The following is a 19697-nucleotide window of genomic DNA, read 5'->3' on the forward strand; positions in this document are numbered from 1 at the left end:
GCTCTCCCGGCTCACTCAACCTCCAAGCCCAACCCTAACCCTGTCACACCCCCCATCCCACCCCCTGTTCCCTGGCTTTTTGCCTTCCTCCCTTGAACTTCCTCCAGAGTGGAGCAGCAAAACCAGTCCCTCCCAGGCCAACAGACAGACAGACGGCTGGCTATGCCCGCCCGTGCCCACTGCCGTCCCTGGCTCTGCCCCTCTGCCCACAGGGCACGAGTACGTGGGGCCTCCCTCAGCCCACCCCTGAACTGGGGGTGAATTACCTACACGTGAGTTCCCGTCCAGCGAGCCTGCCAGGCTGAGCGGGAAGGGAATGGTGTCTAGTGGGGAGAGCAGAGGCCTGGAAGCTGGGAATCCCGCGTTCTCCTGCGAGTCCCTTGTTACAATGCCTGGTCACAAGGTCGGGGTGATGTCCCGGCCCTGCCCCGCGCCGCGATGACGCAGCCTTGGGGGTCTCGCGCTGCCGCTGAGGAGCTGGCAAGGTGGCACCGGGGATTCTCCCCACACGCTCTGCACCCTGCTCCCTGCAGAAGACACAGGGCGATCGCAGCTGTTCCCTGCTGTGACTGCAGCGAGCTGGGGCCGCGGCCTCCCTCTGGGCCTGGGTCAGCTGGGGCTGGGGGAAGCACAGGGCTGGCTAGCAGGGAGCTGACAGGGCTTCTCTGGGCAGGCTGCACCGTGGTGTTAACTGGTTTACAACACGCACCGGGGGAGCCTCTTGGTGCCCTGTGCGCTAACCTGGCCCTGCACCAGCGTCAATGGGACACCTTGGCTGTGGGTGGCTTGGTGTGAATGGACACACAAAGGGGATAAGTCCCATTCGCCCCCCCACCCCCCATCTACAGCTCTGGAGGTTGGGTGACAGGGGCTGGAGACTTGAAGCCAGGATTCCTGGGTTCTATTCCCAGCTCTGGGAGGGGAGGGGTCTCAAATGGTTAGAGCACCGGGTGGGGACAGGGGACACTAGAATTTGGGAGACCAGGGTGGGACAAAGTGGGACTATTCTTAAAGTTTTCTCTGAATACTGTGTGGGTGCCTCAGTTTCCCCTATGCAGTTCTTAAGTATCCAGGTGGGGGGATCAGAGTGTGTGATTGTGTCAGAGCCCTAGAGGGCCAGTGTGATGGTGTCTGCACAGAGAATGGCCGACATCCTGTCCCCTGGCCACTGATGGCCTGCCCCCCCCCCCCGCAAAGGGGCCAACTGAAGGGGTTGGAGAACAAAGAGACCAGGTGACCTCCTGGCCTGGGAAAGGGACAAAGGCCAGAGGAGGAGCGGGAGAGTTTGAGTTTGGAGCTGGCTGCGGAAATGGAGGGAGGCCCAGATGGGGCTCTGGCCTCCCTGCCCCCCAAAGGGACCCAGCTGAGGGGTCCTGTTCTCTGCACCTACAGGCTCTGAGTTAGACCATGTTCCTGTCATCTAATAAACCACCTGTTTTACTGGCTGGCTGAGAGTCCCGTCTGACTGCGGAGTTGTGGGGCAGGACCCTCTGGCTTCCCCAGGACCCCGCCTGGGTGGACTCGCTGTGGGAAGCGCATGGAGGGGCAGAGGAGGCTGAATGCTCCGAGGTCAGACCCAGGAAGGTGGAGCCGGGTGAGCTGTGTGTCCTGCAGACAGGCTGCTCCCACAGAGACTTCCCCAGAGTCCTGCCTGGCTTCGTAGGGAGCAGATCCAGAGCATCGCCCAGGGACTCCGTGACACAGAGTTCTATTCCTGGCTCTGCCACTGGCTTCCTGGGTGAGCTTGGCCTCCTTCCCCCATTCTGTGCCTCAGTTTCCCCACCTGTGCAATGGGCTGGAGATCCTGGCTCAGCCCGGTAGGTTGTGAGGCTCAGTTCACTCATAGTTCCGAGGTGCTGTGAACCTTGCACTGACAGCACTAGGGCAGGGTCCAGGGGTGCTCTGTGTGTTGCCCCCCACACCTGGGCCTAGCTCTCCTGGTGGGGTGGGGCTGCCTCAGCCTCGCTTAGGTATTTGGGAGTGGTCTGGTCAAAGAGCTGTGGGGCCAAAGGCCTCCCTTGCAGCTCAAACACCCACGGAGCACCAGGAGTCGGGCCAGCTGAGCGCCTGGCTCGCGAGCAGCCCAAAGCTCAACCACTGGGAGGGAGAGGCTGCTGCGCTGGGCCCCAGCCTGGCTGAACAAACACACCCCACAGGGGCCCCACCACCCTGGAAACGGGCTCAGAGAAGAGGCTGGTTCCTGCGCAGGGCTCCCGAAGAACGTCCTGCCCCTAGGCCCACAAGAGCAGCCCCAGGGTCCCCCAGCCATCGCTGTGGGGCCTTGGCAGCAGAAGCCTGACGAGCTGGGGCCCTGCACCGCTGGAGTCCACCCCAAGCGCAGCTGGGACCTGCACTGGGGGCTCTGTCCAAGCATTACTGTGCACAACCCCCACCCCCGGCCTTCGGCGTGGGGGATCAGGTCCCGCGGTGTCTGGGCAGAGGGTGCAGCGGATGGGGGGGGCGGGGCACGGGGGGATCAGGTCCCGGGGTGTCTGGGCAGAGGGTGCAGAGGACAGGGGGGCGGGGCAAGGGGGGATCAGGTCCCGGGGTGTCTGGGCAGAGGGTGCAGAGGATGGGGGGGCGGGGCACGGGGGGATCAGGTCCCGGGGTTCTGGGCAGAGGGTGAAGGGGGGGATTGGGGGTCCTGGAAACAGGGGGGCGGGGCACTGGGGGATCAGGTCCCGGGGTGTCTGGGCAGAGGGTGCAGCGGATGGGGGGGCGGGGCACGGGGGGATCAGGTCCCGGGGTGTCTGGGCAGAGGGTGCAGCGGATGGGGGGGCGGGGCACGGGGGGATCAGGTCCCGGGGTGTCTGGGCAGAGGGTGCAGAGGACAGGGGGGCGGGGCAAGGGGGGATCAGGTCCCGGGGTGTCTGGGCAGAGGGTGCAGAGGACAGGGGGGCCGCGCACGGGGAGATCAGGTCCCGGGGTTCTGGGCAGAGGGTGAAGGGGGGGATTGGGGGTCCTGGAAACAGGGGGGCGGGGCACTGGGGGATCAGGTCCCGGGGTGTCTGGGCAGAGGGTGCAGGGGATGGGGGGCGGGGCACGGGGGGATCAGGTCCCGGGGTGTCTGGGCAGAGGGTGCAGGGGGGGATTGGGGGTCCTGGGAACAGGGGGGCCGGGCACGGGGGGATCAGGTCCAGGGGTGTCTGGGCAGAGGGTGAAGGGGGGGATTGGGGGTCCTGGGAACAGGGGGGCGGGGCACTGGGGGATCAGGTCCCGGGGTGTCTGGGCAGAGGGTGCAGGGGGGGATTGGGGGTCCTGGGAACAGGGGGGCCGGGCACGGGGGGATCAGGTCCAGGGGTGTCTGGGCAGAGGGTGCAGGGGAGCTCGGGGGGTCCCGGGGGTCCGTAGCCAGGCCAGTGGCCGTGCGGGCACTAGGACCCGGCGGGAGCCGGCAGGCCGCAGCGTGTGCGCAGCTGGGCTGGGAGCTGGAGCCGCAGCCGGAGCGGGGCAGGTGAGAGGGGCCGGGCAGAGCCCCCTTGTGGGGCCGGGGGTGTGACGCGACTGGCCCCCATGTGGGGCTGGTGGGGGGGCTGAGGAGGCCGGGGGAGGCCAGGGGGCCGGTATCCCCCCCCCACGTGGGGCTGGTGGGGGGGTTGAGTAGGCCGGGGAAGGCGAGGGGGCCGGTCCCCCCATGTGGGGCTGGTGGGGGGAGGCGAGGGGGCCAGTCCCCCCCCATGTGGGTCTGGTGGGAGGGTTGAGGAGGCCGGGGAAGGCGAGGGGGCCGGTCCCCCCATGTGGGGCTGGTGGGGGGAGGCGAGGGGGCCGGGGAAGGCGAGGGGGCCAGTCCCCCCCCATGTGGGTCTGGTGGGGGGGTTGAGTAGGCCGGGGAAGGCGAGGGGGCCGGTCCCCCCATGTGGGGCTGGTGGGGGGAGGCGAGGGGGCCGGGGAAGGCGAGGGGGCCGGTCCCCCCATGTGGGATAGATGTGGGGGTTGAGGAGGCCGGTCTCCCCCATGGAAGCTTTCGGGGCTCCAGGGTGTGAAGGGGCCGGAGGGAACTGGGGGTGGCTGAGCCTGAACCCCCCCCCCCCCGGCTTCAACACCGGGTGCCCAACACTGGTCCTCTGCCCACCCGGGTCCCCCTGCCCGTCCCTGCCCCTCTGCAGCCTTGGGCCCCGTCCTGTGCTCCCCTTCGCCCCCTGCAGAACGCCTGGTGCTCAGGTGCCCCCGTGGGGCAAGGTGGTCATGGGGCACCTCGTGGTGCCGGGGGGTTCAGGACCACTGGTGTATACAGCTCGCGCTCTGCTCCCCCCCCCAGCCCGTGCAGGGACCCCCCTGCCTGCCAGCATGGCCGGGGCAGTGTGTAATCACACAGGTGGGTGGGTGGGTGCCGTGCCCCCCTCGCAGCTCACTGCGTCCTGCGCCCGCTGCCAGGCGTGTGTGATTTGTTTCAACTAGGGCTGTCAAACGATTACAAAATGAATCGTGATTAATCGCAGCTTTAACTGAAGTATTATAAATATTTGTGGATGTTTATCTATGTTTTCCAATACCTTGATTTCAGTGACAACGCAGGATACGAAGGGTACAGGGCTCACTTTATGTTGTTGGTTTTTATTACAAATAGTTGCACTGTAAAAAACCTTAAACAGAAGTCCGTGCAATCTGCAAGTCGAAGCACGAAGGGGCAGCTGAAGGTTTAGTGCATCTGGCGCGTAAATATCTCGCAACACCAGCTACAGCCGTGCCCTGCGAACACCTGGTCTCACTGTCAGGTGACATGGTCGACGAGTCATTTTCTCCAGCAAATGTAACCGAAGCTGTTTGTCTGAGTGACTGGCTGAACAAGAAGTTGGACTGGGTGGACTTGCGGGCTCTGAAGTTTTACAGGGTTTTGGTTTTGAGAGCGGTTATGTAACAAAGATAATTCCACCTTTGTAAGTTGCACTTTCAGGACAAAGAGATTGCAGGACGGGACGTGTACGAGGTGACCTGAAAAATATTATTTCTTTTGTTTATCTTTATTACGGTGCAAATATGTGCAATCAAAACCAATAATGTAAAGAGAGCCCTGTACGCTGTGTATTCTGCGTTGTCATTGCATTCAATATACTTGAAAATGTAGAAAAAATCCACAAATATTTATAATCAGTTTTGATGGGTGTTCCATTTATTAACACTGCGATGAATCGCGATTAATTTTTTTAACCGTGTTAATTTGTGTTGAGTTAATTGCTTGAGTTAACTGCGATTAATGGACAGCCCTCGTTCCAAGGCCTCCCAGGAGCCATTGCTCTGGGCAGCTGGGCAGAGAATTATGGGGTACTACCCAGAGGGCGGTACGGCTGCACTGGGGGAACACAGCCCCCTGCCCCCACCCAGCGTGGGCACGCTGCCCGCCTGGGGCCACTGGATGAATGGCCACTACTCAGCCTTGGCCTCAGAGAAGTGCAAGGCCCGGCCTCTGGAGCTCATCTCCTGGGGGTCGTGTTGGTTTATAGCCCCCTGAGGGGCACGCCAGGCACCAGTGCGAAGTGCCACACCCCTCTGATTACCAGCCCCCTCCCTGCCTGTGTCCCAGCAGGGTTTGAGCTGGTGCAGGGCCAGACCAGGCCAGAGCTGTGTCCAGGGAGGGCTGCGGGGAATCCCAGCCTTCAGATGGGCCCAGGCCATGATCTCTGCAGGAAGCTGCGGGGGAGGGAGATCCAGGGAACTGTATCCCTCCATGGGTGTGCCTGGGCACTGGCTTGGGGATTTGACCATGCAGTGGAAGGGTCTGTACACACGCGTGGGCTTGTGGCCCTGTATTTGCACACCCGTCACACAAGATGGCTGAGTGGCTGCAGCCCTGGATTGCTAATGCGTTGTGCTGTGCACGCCTGTGTTTGCATCCCACTCTTGACGGAGCCTGTCTTCCTGGGGGCTGAGCTGCTGGGGTGAGGAGTGTGGTTGGAGAACCTACGTAGAACAGAATATCTGTGTGTGCGTGCACACAGCTGTCAGTGTGTATTTGCACACGTCGGTGCAGGGGTGCTCATGCGCGTCTGTGCGCGGCCGTGTCAGCGCCCACTGGTGCCCGGCGGCTCGCCTCGGTGCCAGCCCCCTGCTGAGCGCTGGCGTTTGTGCCGTTGTGTCTCCGCAGCCTCTCGGCCGGCAGGATGGCGGCGCTGGGGAGTTACTGCCCGGGGAACGGCACCCTCTCCCAGGCCTGGACGCAGCAGGGCCTCGCCCCCTGCTTTTACTTCACGCTGGTGCCCACCGTGCTGCTGAGCGTCTGCCTCCTGCTGGGCGCCCTGCAGTACGGCTGCTACGCCCGCTTCGGCCGCGCCATGGAGCCCAAGCACGTCCCCCGCTCGCGCCTCTACCAGGGGCAGGTGCTGCTCTCGCTGCTGCTGGCGGTGCAGCCCCTCGGCGCCCTCCTGTGGCAGGCGCTGGCTGCGGGGCCGCTCTCCGGCTACTCGGTGCTGTATGGCTGCCTCTCGGCTGTGGGCTGGGGCTGCTCCCTCGGCCTCCTGCGGCTGGAGCACACCCGGGTGCTGGCGCAGGACAGGACCAGAGGCCACGGCACCGTCCTGCTGCTCTTCTGGGCGCTGGCCTTTGCGGCCGAGAACCTGGCCCTGGTGTCCTGGAGGAGCCCCCTGTGGTGGTGGTCCCTGGGAGACGCCGCTCAGAAGGTAGGTGGGGGGCGAGGTCCTGGAGGGTTGGTGGAGCCCGGAGTGGGGGGCTTGGGGCTGTTGCTGGGCTGCACCCCAGTCCCTCTTTGGGTAGAGACAGGAAGCCTCCCCCCCCCAGCCTGAGCAGGGTCCGGTTTGGGTTTGGGCCCCCACGCCCTGGGAGCGCTGCCAGGTGCAGCCTGCCCCTGGGGTTAGCCCATCGATTGCACCCCCCGAGCCCAGGGCAGAGCAGAGCCCTGCTGGTCTGGAGCCCCACCTGGCCCCATAGATGTCACTAGTGCTGGCTGGTCCGGCCCCTAATGCCAGGGCACCGGAGGATCCCCCGTCTGCCAGGCTGGCTGCCTCTGAATCCCCTTCCCCAGGCAGCCCTGCAGTGGGAGCTTGGGGGGCTGGTCCCAGATGTCCCTTCCCCATTACCAGGGCTGTTCACTGGGCAGCTGTGTGCGGTGGCACTGGGCCAGTCACTGCCAGCATCCAGCTGTGGGGAGGGCTGTCCCCGGCTTGGATTGGAAAGCCCCGAATGCCAGGGCCCCGGCCCTTCCCGTGGGGACAGTCCCAGTGGAGCCACCTCCCGGCTGGGGAGTTTGTCCTGCTCTCCGGTCCGTAGCGTTCATCATTCAGTCCCCTGGAATCCCCCCAGCACTGCCTCCCCCTCCAGGGCGTTTACCCTGCGGAGGCCGGGGACCCCGGGGAGAGGCAGCCCCTGTTTCTCTCCCCCACCCGGGGCCTCTGCTGCCCGGCCCTGGGATTCCTGCTGAGTCACGGTGGGGTGGAGCCGGGTGGGGCAGGCCCGTGGGGCAGGGCTCCCGCTGGCTGTGTCCTGCTGAGTCACGGTGGGGTGGAGCCGGCGGTGGGGCAGGCCCGTGGGGGGCGGGGCCGCCCCCCCCCCACTGTGTCCTGCTGAGTCACGGTGGGGTGGAGCCGGGTGGGGCAGGCCCGTGGGGAGCGGGGCCGGGCCCCCCCGCTGGCTGTGTCCTGCTGAGTCACGGTGGGGTGGAGCCGGGGGGGGGGACAGGCCCGTGGGGAGCGGGGCCGGGCCCCCCCGCTGGCTGTGTCCTGCTGAGTCACTGGGGGGGGGAGAGGGGGTGTCTGTGTTCCCGGGGCTGGATGTGGGGCCCCCTTCCCTCAGGGAGCTCATCCTACTCCCAGGGCCAGTGGCGCAGGCTGGTGGGGGGCTCTGCGGTGCTGCATGAACCCCCCAGGCCCTGCCTCCCCCCCCACTCCCCGTGGGTCGGGATGTTTGTCTCGTCCCTCTTTGGCCCCACTGCGCAGATGGGGGTAGCTCCGAGGGGAAGGGGGGGCTTTAGATACCCCTCCCCCCCAGCCAGACAGCTGCCCCACTTCAATCCAGCCCCGATACCTCATCTAGGGGCCCCTCACTCACCACAGCTCCTCCAGGGATGGGACCCTGGCTACTCTCCCCGAGCCTCACCCGGCAGCCGTGGGGGGCGTTATCGGGCCAGCTATGGAGTCCCCTGCTGTGGGGTGCTAGGGGTACCCGTTCCCAGGCAAGGGGGGCCCCCAGCCACATCCCAGAGCTCCGGCTGGCCAAGCTCCCCCGCCCCTGGCTGGGGCAGGATGGCTCCCACCAGCCTGGACCGCGGGCCCCTCTCCGCGCTGGGAGAGAGGTGACTGCCCAGCGCCCCAGATCCCAGGAGCTCCCAGACCTCACCGGACTCAGAGTGGAGAGACTAGCTAGAGGGGGAGCAGCCGGGACGTGGCATGAACCCCCCTTCTCCACCCCTTGGTGCCCCCCGGGGCCTTGTCCTCAGCGGGACCCACGGTCCCGGATCCCCAGGATCCCCAGCCTTTGAAGAGTCCCTGGAGGATCCATCAGTGGGCCAGGCCTCGGGTCCCACTCCCCTCAGGGCAGGGCATGCGGCTGCCCCAGCCCTCCTGCTTGGCCCGTCAGCTCTGCCCAGCGAGCGCAGGCCGTGGTCGGAGACGTTCGCACTGCACCGGACCCGTGCACCGGCGTCGGCAGCGCCAGGCCTTTCCTAGTGCCCTGGAGCCAGCCTGGGGAGGCCGCGGGTCAGCACGGGGGAGTGGAGGCTCGGACGAGGCCAGACTGGCCAGGGGCAGGACCGTTTGGGCTCCATGTCTCCCCCTCTCTGTCCGGCCCTGTCTCTCCAGAGCCTGGCTCGCATCGCAGCCTCCTCTCACCTGGTTCGTGGGCCTGCCACCCCGAGACGCCCCCCAAGTCTGAGCCCATCCACGCAGGCACGACCCAGCCCAGCCAGGCGTCCTCCCTTCGCCCACGCACCTGGGCCCTCCCAGCGCCGCGGGGGCCCGCTTGTCTCTGAGCCCCCGGCCTGCTCTCCAGGTCTCTGGCTCGAAGCTGAGGGCTCCGGCCTGTGGGGGGCTGGGATCTCGGGGGTGCAGGGGGCTGATCCGTGGCTCCCACGCAGGTGCAGTTCAGTCTGTGGGTGCTGCGGTATGTCTGCACCTTCGCCCTCTTCGTGCTGGGGATGAAGGCGCCCGGGCTGCCGCACAAGCCCTACATGCTGCTGGTGAACGAGGATGAGCGCGATGTGGAGAACAGGCAGGTGGGTCCCCCTGTCCCTCGCAGGTGTCCGGGGGCGGGTTGTAGGGGGGCGAGGGGCATCACCAGAACAGGGCTGTGTTGGGTTATCACAGTGGTTTGTGAGGGGTCGATTCTGCTGGGAAAGGGTTCCGTGGGTCCTGCTGCCTCCCTGGGGTGGTGGCTCAGTGCCCCACTTGGGCACAAGGGAGATGGGAGCAGCTCCGTGAGGTGGAGAGGATCTAGGGTGTGGGCTGAGCAGGCCAGAGGGAGGAGCCCTGCACCAGCCCAGCCTGGACGAGTTGCCCTTTCCCTGGGTGCTGAACCCTACCAGCCCCAGGCTTTGGGGGCAGTTGCACCCTGCAGGACGGGGATTGGTGCTAGCCCACAACACCCCATTCTCTCCCCTCCTGCTGCTCCGCACCCAGCCCTGTGACCTGATCCCACCCCTTACTCCATCCACACTGCCCCACACCCAGCACTGCACCTAGCCCACAGCTCCCCATTCACTCCCCTCCTACTGCCCCATGCCCAGCCCCACACACCATCCACACTGCCCCACACCCAGCCCTGCGCCCAGCCCCCCATTCACTCCCCTCCTGTTGCCCCACCCCCAGCCCTGTGACCTGTCCCCAGTCCCACACTCCATCGACACTGCCCCACACCCAGCCCTTCGCTTCCCCAGGAAGCACCCAAAGCCTGGCTCCAGCCCTCACCCCTCCTTGCGGGCGCCTGGTGCCCCCTGCTCGACTTCTCCCTGGAACGAGGAGTGTCCGGTGCCCATGGGCACTGAAGGACTGCAAAGGGGGGAAGCCGGGGCACAGGGTCACAGCACCGCTCAGATTTGGTTGAGCGCCCCTCCGTCATGCCAGGAGGGAAGGGGCTCTGCCATTAAGCCACCCAGCTCTGGTCAGGGAGCCGGGGGGCCCGGGCCCCCCTTGCTGCACCCCTGGTACGTGTGATCTCTTTGAAGGGCCCCGTCGCCTGGGCACTCAGTGTGCGTTACTGGCCCCCGCTTGCCTGTGTCTTGGTGTGATGGGCACCGCACCCCCAGCCCTCCAAGAGGAGTTGGGGGCAGATGCCCTGCCTGGGGGACGATGGAGCTGGAGAAGTTTGTGGCCGGCTGAGGGAGGCGAGGGCCCGTCCCCCTGGGTCAGACTCGCTCCATTCCCTGCCCAGACATTCCTCGTCCCTTCGAGGGCTGTGTTCAGGTCTCTGTCTGAGCCCCCCCCAGCCCCACCCCCTTGGGGGCTCATCCACCCACCCACTGTTCTGTTCTGACAGGTTCTTCTCCCGCCCCCTTCACCAGCATCCGGTGCCTTCCTGCTGTGCGTTAAACACCGCGACTGGCGCCTGTCCCAGTCCTTTTCCGGCCCCTTCCCCATCGCATGTGGGTATCTCACCATCTTCAGCCCCACACCAGGCCTGGCAGGCAGGCCAGCTACTGCCCCATTGTACAGAGGGGCTGGAGGCACCGAGCATGCCACGGGGAGTCTGGGGCCCAGCGGGGAGCTGCCCTACCCGCTGGGCTGTCCTGTCTCTCGCCTGGCCAGGGTGGTCTGTTCTCCCTCTCATCCCCGGCCCAGGGGGAGCGCTGTGTGCGCCGGGGAAATGTTCCCACTGCGGGATGTTTGTATCGGGGAGGGCTGGGGTGAGCCTTGGTCCCAGTGAGTTCCTCCCGCAGCCTGGGTCCGGCCCCGAGGACGCTGTCCCCTGCCCAGGTGAGCTCTCCCCGGAGAGCAGAGCGGCCGTGGGGCCCGGGGTGTGGAGCTGTATCTGCGGTCTCCAGCCCGGATCCCCAGGCCCAGCCCACGGAGATCAGGACTGGACCCTGGGACTTGCCTCAGTACTGTCCATCCCAGTGCCTAGGGTGGTGACCAGGGGGACACAGGCCTGGGCGGGACCCCCTGGACCATCGACTCCAGCCGCTGCTCTTGCAGGCGACCCTGAGAGGTCAGCCCATTCAGACACACACCACGCTCCATCCTCAAACCAGACAGGTGGCCCCCGCTGCTCCCAGGGGAGGCTGTCCCAGACCCTCCCTCCACCGACCCGAAGCCGTCTCCCCGTGTCCAGGCTGTGTGTCCTGCTGGCCAGTTTGTCCCATGGCTCCTGGTAGCCCCCACCCCGCAGCCCAAAGGCGCTGCCAGGCCCCCAGGCTCAGGCTCTGGAGGAGGAACCGTGGTGGGAATGGAGCTGTCCGCAGGGTTTATTCTGTCCTTGGTTTCAGTCCCAGGACTGGGGTCCGGGGTGAGGCGGGGGTGGACACAGCAAAGAGCAAGCGACAAGGCAGGGGCGGGAACCTCTTGCCGCGGCCCAGCGCCTGCTCGTGGCAGCTGCCGAGCTCCGCGGGGCTCTTCCTGCGGCCCGAAGAGGGAAGCAGAGGGTGCGTCCTGTCCCGGGCCTGGAGCTCTGCGGCGCTCGAGAACGGGCCCCTTCCACCCACAGGCCTTGGGCCGAGAAGGGCTTCCCGCGGCACCTCGTCTCTCCTACCCTGGGGCCGCCACGGCAGCCAGCAGCAAGGTGGGAAGGCAGCCGTGGCCCTGATCCTGCCACCGCAGTGCCCAGGCGTGGGGACCCACCCACCCCAGCATTCACCCCGGCAGGGTCTGGATCGAGTGTGTAAACGTGACCCAGCAAAGAATGGGTTTAAGTGAGGAGTGAATCTGCCAGCAGATGGTGCTGCTGGCTCGGCCGTGTCCCGCAGCCGGCCTCCCCCGACCCCAGCGCTGGCCTGTCCCTTGGCAGGGGATGGGAGCTGCCAGGGTCGGGCCACCCCCTGGCTCACGCAGCGTCGCCAGCAGGGGGGCAGCCGGACTCTGGCTCCCTGCCCTGGCGCTGCGGGATCGGAACCCTGGGGTCAGGGGTCAGGCCCCCAGTCTCCCCCATGCCTGAGCACAGCACGGTCCGTACCCCTGGGGCCAGGGCCCCCCATCAGTCCTCTCCCCTCCCACAAACCCGGGGCGCTGTGCACCAGTGCCAGGGTTCCTCCTTCCACATCCCCACTGCCCCCCTTGCGTGGCCCCATATGAGCGGCAGGACTCACACTTCGGCCTCCTCCTCCAAGGCCTAGGAGCATCTGTGCCCCACACCCCAGTGCCAGGATCGCCCCAGGGCCTGGTTCACCCCACATCCCGGTGCCTGGTTCACCCCACACCCCGGTGCCAGGTTCACCCCACACCCCAGTGCCTGGTTCACCCTGTGCCAGGTTCACCCCAAGCCCAGTGGGATCAGCACCCCAGGGCCGGGAGCTTTTGCCCCCCTGCCCAGGTATCCCCAGTCCCGTCGTGCTCTGAGGCCGGGGTGAAGGGACGGATCCCCCTGGGCACACACCCCTCCTCACCCCCTTTCTCCATCTCAGCCCCTCCTGGCAGGCGACCGCGACAGCCACTCCACCTGGAAGGGTTTGGGCCGCAAGCTGCGGCTGCTGGTGCAGTATGTGTGGCCGCGGGGCAGCCCCCTGCTGCAGGGCCTGGTGCTGTTCTGCATGGTGCTGATGGGGCTGGAGCGCGTCATCAACGTCTTCGTGCCCATCTACTACAAGAACATTGGTGAGGCCCGCGGCGGGGGGCCGGGAGGGGAAGGGGTCGCGCCCCCAGCCCAGGGCAGGCTGGCACTGCCCAGTGACCCCCTCTGCAGACACAGCTGCGCGGAGCTACGGGCCGCCGGGAGGCAGGTGTGGGAGGGGTGTCTGATGCTTGGTGGCCAGGCCCAGGGGACCCCCTCCCCCCGTTGCCCCAGTACGCGCTGGTTCCCGTGGCCCCTGCTCTGTCTGCAGCCCCCCGGCCCTGTGCGGAGGGGAGCTGCGGCACGTATTGGGCAATGCCTGGGCTTCTCCACCAGGGGGTGCTCTCTATGGGGTTTTATAGGGGGCCTGGGATGAGCCCGGTGTTCGGTGCCTGCTCTGACGGGGTTGGGGGGAGGCTGCCCTCAGCGGAGGGCCAGCCAGGATCCCGTGCAGCACGGGAAGGCGTTGCTCAGTCCCTGCCCAGGGCATCCAGCCCTGCATCCAACCCTGGGGCCCAGCCTGGCACCGCTGCCTGCCCAGCCCGCTGCGGGTGTCGTAGCAGAGGCCTTGTGGGACGGAGGCAGCCCAGCTCCGGCCTGGCAGGAGAGTGTGTCCTGGGGCTGAGAGGGGACCTGCCTTCTGCACCCTCCATCAGGTGCTGCTGCTCTGTACGGTCACCCCGCAGGCGCCCAACGCCCTTGTCACACAGGGATCCCTCCCCCAGCGCTGAGCGGCAGCCACCTCTGGGGTGGGGCGAGGGCACTGTTTATACAGGGATCCCTCACTGCAGCCAGCTCTGGAGTGGGGCACAGCAGGCTGGGAGAGAAGGCGAAGGAGAGGTCTGCGTCCAGTGGCGATAGCAGGGGGCTCAGGGAAGCAGGATGCTCGGCCCGACGCCCTGACTCGGTAGGCTGATGGGCTCCGGGCTCCACACTTGGTGCTCCCCATGTCCCTCCAAGTGGCTCCGATTTGTGCCGGGCTGGAAGGTGCCGGGCAGCCCCAGCCCCTGCGTTCACTGTCGGTGGGGCTGGGGCTGGCTGAGCGCGGGGCCCCTTCCTTTGTAGCTGCTAGGGTGCCAGCTCCCGGCGCTAGGCCAGGCACTGAGAATGGGAGAGGCCGGCCCTGGAGTCTGCCTGTCAGCCTTGACTTTTAGACTTACAAAGGCGTCGCTAAGCAGTGCTGGCAGGAAGCTCTGAGGCGGATAATGTGGGGTCTGAATGGGGGGAACGGCCCTTGGCCTGCATACAAACTGCCTGCCCCCCTCCCCCCCACTACTGGGGGGCCGGGGGAGATGCTGCTCTCCAGCCTCAGGGGCTACGCAGCAAGCTCCCATCAGCCCCAGGCCAGAGGCTGCAGTCCCGGCTCCCCATCCCAACCATGGCCCTGGGGTGCATCCCAGCCCTGCACGGTGCTGGACGGGGCCCCAAGGTCCACCTTGGGGGTGCTCCCCTGGGTGTTGGGGGAGCTGGGCCACAGATTGCCCAGACCCAACGCTTGGCTGCCCCCTGCAGGCGTCCTCTGGCCACCCCTGTGTTCTCGCCAGGCCCCTGGGTTACATGCAGTGGGGCAGGCACCCCGACCTCTCCCCACATGGAGCCGGCAGGTGGTGTCCCTGCCTGTCCCCAGGCTCCCCACAGCCGTTGGGTCCAAGGTGGCTGGAGAGAGGAACGGCTGGGGGCGAAGGGCCCATCTCTGAGCAGTGGGAAGCAGTGCCCCCCCACCGCAAGGATCCCCCCCCGTCAGTTAGGATTAGGGCAGCTCTCTCCCCTTCTCAGGCAGACCAAGCCCAAGCCAGGAACAAGGGCCCTTTGTGTGTGCTCCAGGCCCCTGCCACCCCCAGGCTCTGCAGCTATCTTAGAACGGGGAGGGGGGGTGTTGCTGGGGGGGCAAGGAAAGGGGGGAGTGATGGGAGGGGGGCTGGGTATGTACTGACATGTTTCTCATGGGTGGGGAACGAGTACCCTGGGTAGAAGGTGGGGGAGCAGGGCTGGGGCCCAGGCCAGGGTTGGGGGGCAGGGCTGGGGGTGTGGAAGGGTGTCCCAGGACAGGATACCTGTGGGGAGCAGGGCTTGGGCCTTGGCTGACTCAGCCTGCGGTGGGTCTGCGCTCCAGTGCCCCCATCCTGCCCCAGAGCACCGGGAACACCCTTGCCCAGGGTGGGGTGAGCGGCCGGCTCTGCCATCCTGGTCCCTTCCCCCCGAATGACTAATTGCCACGGGGCTGAGCCTGGCACCCCCAGCAAGAACTGACCTGTGCCCGGCTGGGAGGGTGCTGCCCCGGTGAGAGTCCTCCCTGCCCCAGTGGTGTTAGCTTTGCCCCATGATAACGAGCCCACACACGCCAGACCCCTCCTGCCCCCCAGCCTGTCCAGGTCTAGCTGGGGGGGCCTCCCCAGGCTGGGGGGGTGAGGTGCTTGTGGGGAATTCTCTGGAGCTAGGGGGCACGGTCTCTCAGCACCCCCCACTAGCCCCCTGCATTCACGGCCCAGCCTGGGGCCCTTTCCCCAGGGTCTCTATTGGCCCCGGTGTCTCCTCATGAGCAGTCCCCTTCGGCCTGCCAGAGTGCCGAGGAGCCCAGGACTTGCCTTCACCTGGCCTAACCCCACAGTGGCTGTCGTGCCCCACCCCAGAAGAGGCTGCATTTCAGCCCGGGGTGGCTGCTGCCTGGTGGTCGCGGGCGTGGGCCGTGTTATCTCTAGCACCACTGCGGTCGGGGCGGGTGGATCCCAGGCCCCTACCCCGCGAGCTGGCGGGGCTGTAGCAGGAGAGCGCCGGCTGGGCAGTGGCACCCTGGCACGTGGCGGGGGAGCGGTGCCGTGAGAAGCTGGGGGCGGGACGGCATGGGGGTTGGGGTGCCACGCAGGCCCCAGCTCCCTCCCGCGGCTGCAGGGAAGTGGTGCCAGCCGCCTCCGCCCCCAGCGCTCTGATCCGGGTCTCCCATCTCCCCAGTGAACGAGCTGAGTGAGGGCGCTGCCTGGCACACGGTCGCCTGGACCATCTGCACCTACGTGTTCCTGAAGTTCCTGCAGGGTGGAGGCGCTGGTAGGACCCGCCTTGGGGCTGGGCATGGGGGGCTCCAGGCAGGGCCTGAGGCCCTGGTGGGGCGGGGCCGGTGGAGATGGTGAAATGCTGTCCCGTGGGAGGGTAGCGGGCAGTGCCCTGCACACAAGCCATCCTTAGCCCCCAGCCACGGACGATCCCCGGCTGGGCCCCCCGACCCTCTGGACCTGGCAGGGGGCGGTCCCTCGGGCAATCCTGGGGGCGGCAAGGCTCTGCGCGTGCCCTCTCCGGGCGCTGCCCTGCCCAGGCGGGAAGCTGCTGTGGAGACTGGGGCTGCCATGGCAGGGGCGTGGGCATCAGCTCTGCTGACCCAGTGCTGGGCACAGAGATGGGGGGACGCTGGAGGGCAGCAGTGGGGCTGGGGGCGTTCCCTGGAACGGGCCGGCAGAGGGAGCAGATTAGCCAGCCCGGGCCCAGCCCCTCCCTGCTTTGGCCAGCCAGGGCCCTGGGGTGGGTCCCAGCTCCCCTTGGGTGCCAGGGTTTGGGCGCTGGGGGCAGGTGGCTAGGCATTTCCAGGGGCCCCGTGGCACTCAGGGCTCTGGGGGGAGCTGCTCCAGGCCTACGCCCGGGGGTGGTTCTGGGTGCCGACTGCCTTGCTGCCCTGGCCGTGCCCCCTCGGGTACCAGCGCTGGGCAGTGGGCGGGGGAGGTCTCCGCCGATCCATTGCGTGCCCCCCCCCACCGCAGGCTCCACCGGCTTCATCAGCAACCTGCGCACCTTCCTGTGGATCCGGGTGCAGCAGTTCACCAACCGGCAGGTGCAGGTGCGTCTCTTCGCCCACCTGCACGGCCTCTCCCTGCGCTGGCACCTGGGGCGCAAGACGGGCGAGGTGCTGCGCAGCGTGGACAGGGGCACCAGCAGCGTCAACAGCCTGCTCAGGTACCGCGGGGGGGCCTCCTGCAGCCGCCCCCAAAGCCCCCGCCCCGCCCCGCAGGGCACCAGTGGCTGCTGAGCCGGGGAGGGGAGCGGGGCTGAGCCGGGGAGGGGGCAAGAAGGGGATAAAGTGGGGGCAGGTGTATGGGACAGAGGGAGAGGTGGGGGGTGAGGGTGAGTCAGGGTGGGGGAAGAGGGAGATGGGCAGGGCAGAGGGGCGGTAGGGGGTGGTGATGAGGGTGTGAGGGGTGGGCAGGGCTGTGGGGCAGCGGGGGAGGTGGATCGGGGTAGGGGAATGGGGAGGGCGGAGGAGGTGGGGGGTGGAGAGGCCCATGGGGCGGTGGGAGGAAGGGGGTAGGGGTGACCCTGGGCTGACACGGCCCTTCCTGTCCCCCCCACCCCCCCACAGCTACATCATCTTCAGCATCTTCCCCACCATCGCGGACGTCGTCATCGGCATCATCTACTTCAGCTCGGCCTTCAGCCTCTGGTTCGGCCTCATCATCTTCGTCTGCATGAGCCTCTACCTGAGTGCGTGCGGGGGGGGCCCTGCGGGGGGGGCCCTGCGCTGACTCGTGGAGGGGGGAGGGCGGCGGGGGGGCCTGCCCTGATTCGTCCCGGCGGGAGGGGGAGGGCGGCGGGGGGGCCCTGCGCGGGCTCATCCCGGCGGGGAGGCGGGGGGGGCCCTGCCCGGGGGGGCTTGTGCTGGGATCCGTCCCCCACCCGCAGTCGGTGACCCTGGGGCGCAGGTCTGGGGGAGCAGTGGCCGAGGGGCTGGGCGTGGGGGGCCGTGGCAGCAGGACAGGGTGACGTGTGACCCCCCCCCCCCCCATAGCCCTGACCATCATCATCACAGAGTGGAGAACCAAGTACCGGCGGGACATGAACACCCGCGACAACGAGGCCAAGGCCCGGGCCGTGGACTCTCTGCTCAACTTCGAGACGGTACCGACCCGCGGGCGGGGCCTTGGACAGATCCCCCCGGGGGCCGAGCTCCGGCGGGGGGCGGGGGGAGGCTCAGCTCCGGGGAGGTGCTCGCAGACTGGGGGGGCTCTCCTGGGAGGGGGCATGGGGAAGTGGCAGGTGGGAGAGAGGAAGGAGGTGCTGAGCCCTGGGGGCGGGTGGGGGGCCGGTTCTCAGCCCAGGGGCGGGCTGTGTCCAGGGGCTGGGACTGAGCCCGGGCTCCATGTGTTTCAGGTGAAGTATTACAACGCGGAGAGCTATGAAGTGAATCGATTCAATGACGCCATCCTCAAGTATCAGGTGCTGGGGCAGGGGGGTGGGGCTGGGGGGGGCTCCCATCCCTGTGCCTAGCTCCCCTCGCCGCCCTGCACTGGGGGATGGGCGCTGAGGAGGGGCCTCGCGCGGGGCAGTTGACAGCCCCAGGGGGCTAAGCATGACCCCAGCCCTGCAAGGGGAGCCCCAGCTGCCTGCATCCCCATGGGGTTTCCAGCAGATACATTGCGGGGGGGAATTCAGCTCAGCGGTGCGGGGTGGGGGGTTGCAGGGGGTTGAGCATGGGGCACTCCTGTGTCTGGGGACATGGCTCTGGGGGGAAGGGAGGCCCCGAGCCTGCTGGGGGGTCCCTGACGCTCCCTCCCACCGCCCCCCGGCAGGTCTCGGAGTGGAAGGTCAACGCCTCGCTGGGCCTGCTGAACCAGACCCAGAACCTGACCATCAGCCTGGGGCTGCTGGCGGGGTCCCTGCTCTGCGCCTACTTTGTGACGGAGAAGAGGTTCCAGGTGAGCCTGGGCCAGCCCGTGCCCCTGTTAGCCGATGGCCAGGGATGTTTGGTGAGGTGCCAGCTATGCCCGTTTTATACCATCCGTGACTTTAACCGCTAGGATGCACTGTCCCTTCGCGGCGGGCAGCCCGGGCTAGGCTGACGGATGCCCCAAGGTCCTAACCACCCGTGACTTTAACTGCTAGAGCTCAGAGCTCCTTCGCAGCGGGCAGCCAGGATTGACTGACAGGCGCCCCAAGAGTTTGCCCCGTGGAGGCGGCACAACTCAACGCTAGGCTCTTAGTACTCTCACCTAATGGCCAGGCTTTATAGCCAAAACGGCTGAGGTTCTTTAATTGTGTTGGCTGCTTTACAGTAAACCAGAGAAACAAGTCAGGCTTATGCACAATGGTTACCAAAATTTATTAAACTAGATCCTAATCATGTGGTTACAAAATTGCTAGTGCCTACTTAGTTAAATGTAGAGATGTTACACACACAAACAAGTTACAAAACTGAAGCCACAATCCTAAGGAAAGAAAACAAAGTATAGAGAGCTCTATTTCAAAATATGTGTACACTAAAGATAGGAGATCAGGTGTGGGTGCTTCTTACCCTCCTTGCATCTCTCGATTCCAGCGGTGCCAAGCCAGGATCGGTCACTCAATTCCGCGGAAAGACGAATAAGGGACAAGGCTTAGGGACCCTCTTAGCTGCAGAAGCCTTGGGAGGCTGTCACTTATCTGACCAGCAGATAGATAGTGAAAAGCACTCAGAAATCATGGTGCTGTAGGTCCCCTACTTATACCTCTGTACTCCTTTATTCTCTTTCTCCTTTCTATGCCAAATTGGGGCTGGTCTGTCGGGGTGACGCCAGCTCTCGCAAGAGTAGTTCACACTTGCAAGGGAGAAACAATAAGTTTCGACTACTGGACATCCCTTTTATCAGGGTAAATATTTTCCCACCTAGGATGTTGGTGTGTGTGCATCACGCTATTTAGTAGGGGCTAAGAGCCATGTCTGTCACAGCGCCTCTGCCTGCTGTGAGCCTAATCGTTGTATATGTTCCCAGAGGCACATTGTAGCAGCACACCTGTGCTTCTCACAGCTTCAAAGGCTGTGCTGGAATTTATGTTGAGTGCCCTGTTGTTTTGGCTCCCGTGTGTTTCCAGCAATGCTGGTCTGAGGGGGGGGGCTGGCTGTCTGGCTACAGCCCCCCGGAGCCCTGGCATGTTCTGGGCTGCGAGCCCCCCGCGGACGAGATGCCCCTGGTCGGCTCTGCCCCAGCCCCCACCGCTGCCCCCCGGCTGGGTGCCCCTGACCCCCGGCTGGGTGCCCCCGACCCCTGCCGGCCCGGGGGAGCCAGGGGTGGGGGCCCTGGCTCCAGCTCTGATGGGCG

General features: G+C 66.3%; 1 protein-coding gene across 5 annotated transcripts in view; it reads left to right on the forward strand.

The window, feature by feature from the left end:
• ABCB6 (ATP binding cassette subfamily B member 6 (Langereis blood group)) overlaps positions 1-19697 on the forward strand; it is a 53101-nt gene that overhangs the window by 18433 nt on the left and 14971 nt on the right. Inside the window, exons 1-10 of one of the 5 annotated variants that reach the window (XM_037912486.2) lie at positions 3327-3454; positions 6083-6614; positions 9023-9160; positions 12497-12686; positions 15592-15684; positions 16389-16581; positions 16985-17106; positions 17411-17520; positions 17773-17838; positions 18192-18317. In XM_037912486.2, the coding sequence (XP_037768414.1) occupies positions 6099-6614; positions 9023-9160; positions 12497-12686; positions 15592-15684; positions 16389-16581; positions 16985-17106; positions 17411-17520; positions 17773-17838; positions 18192-18317 (1554 nt within the window). In that variant the 5' untranslated portion in view covers positions 3327-3454; positions 6083-6098. Of the gene's footprint in view, positions 1-3326; positions 3455-4514; positions 4928-6078; positions 6615-9022; positions 9161-12496; positions 12687-15591; positions 15685-16388; positions 16582-16984; positions 17107-17410; positions 17839-18191; positions 18318-19697 lie in introns of those variants that run through there. The other 4 variants (XM_037912487.2, XM_037912488.2, XM_043524945.1 and 1 more) reach the window with 4 other exon arrangements.

This window comes from Chelonia mydas, chromosome 11 (assembly GCF_015237465.2).
Source record: "Chelonia mydas isolate rCheMyd1 chromosome 11, rCheMyd1.pri.v2, whole genome shotgun sequence".
NCBI lineage: Eukaryota > Metazoa > Chordata > Testudines > Cheloniidae > Chelonia > Chelonia mydas.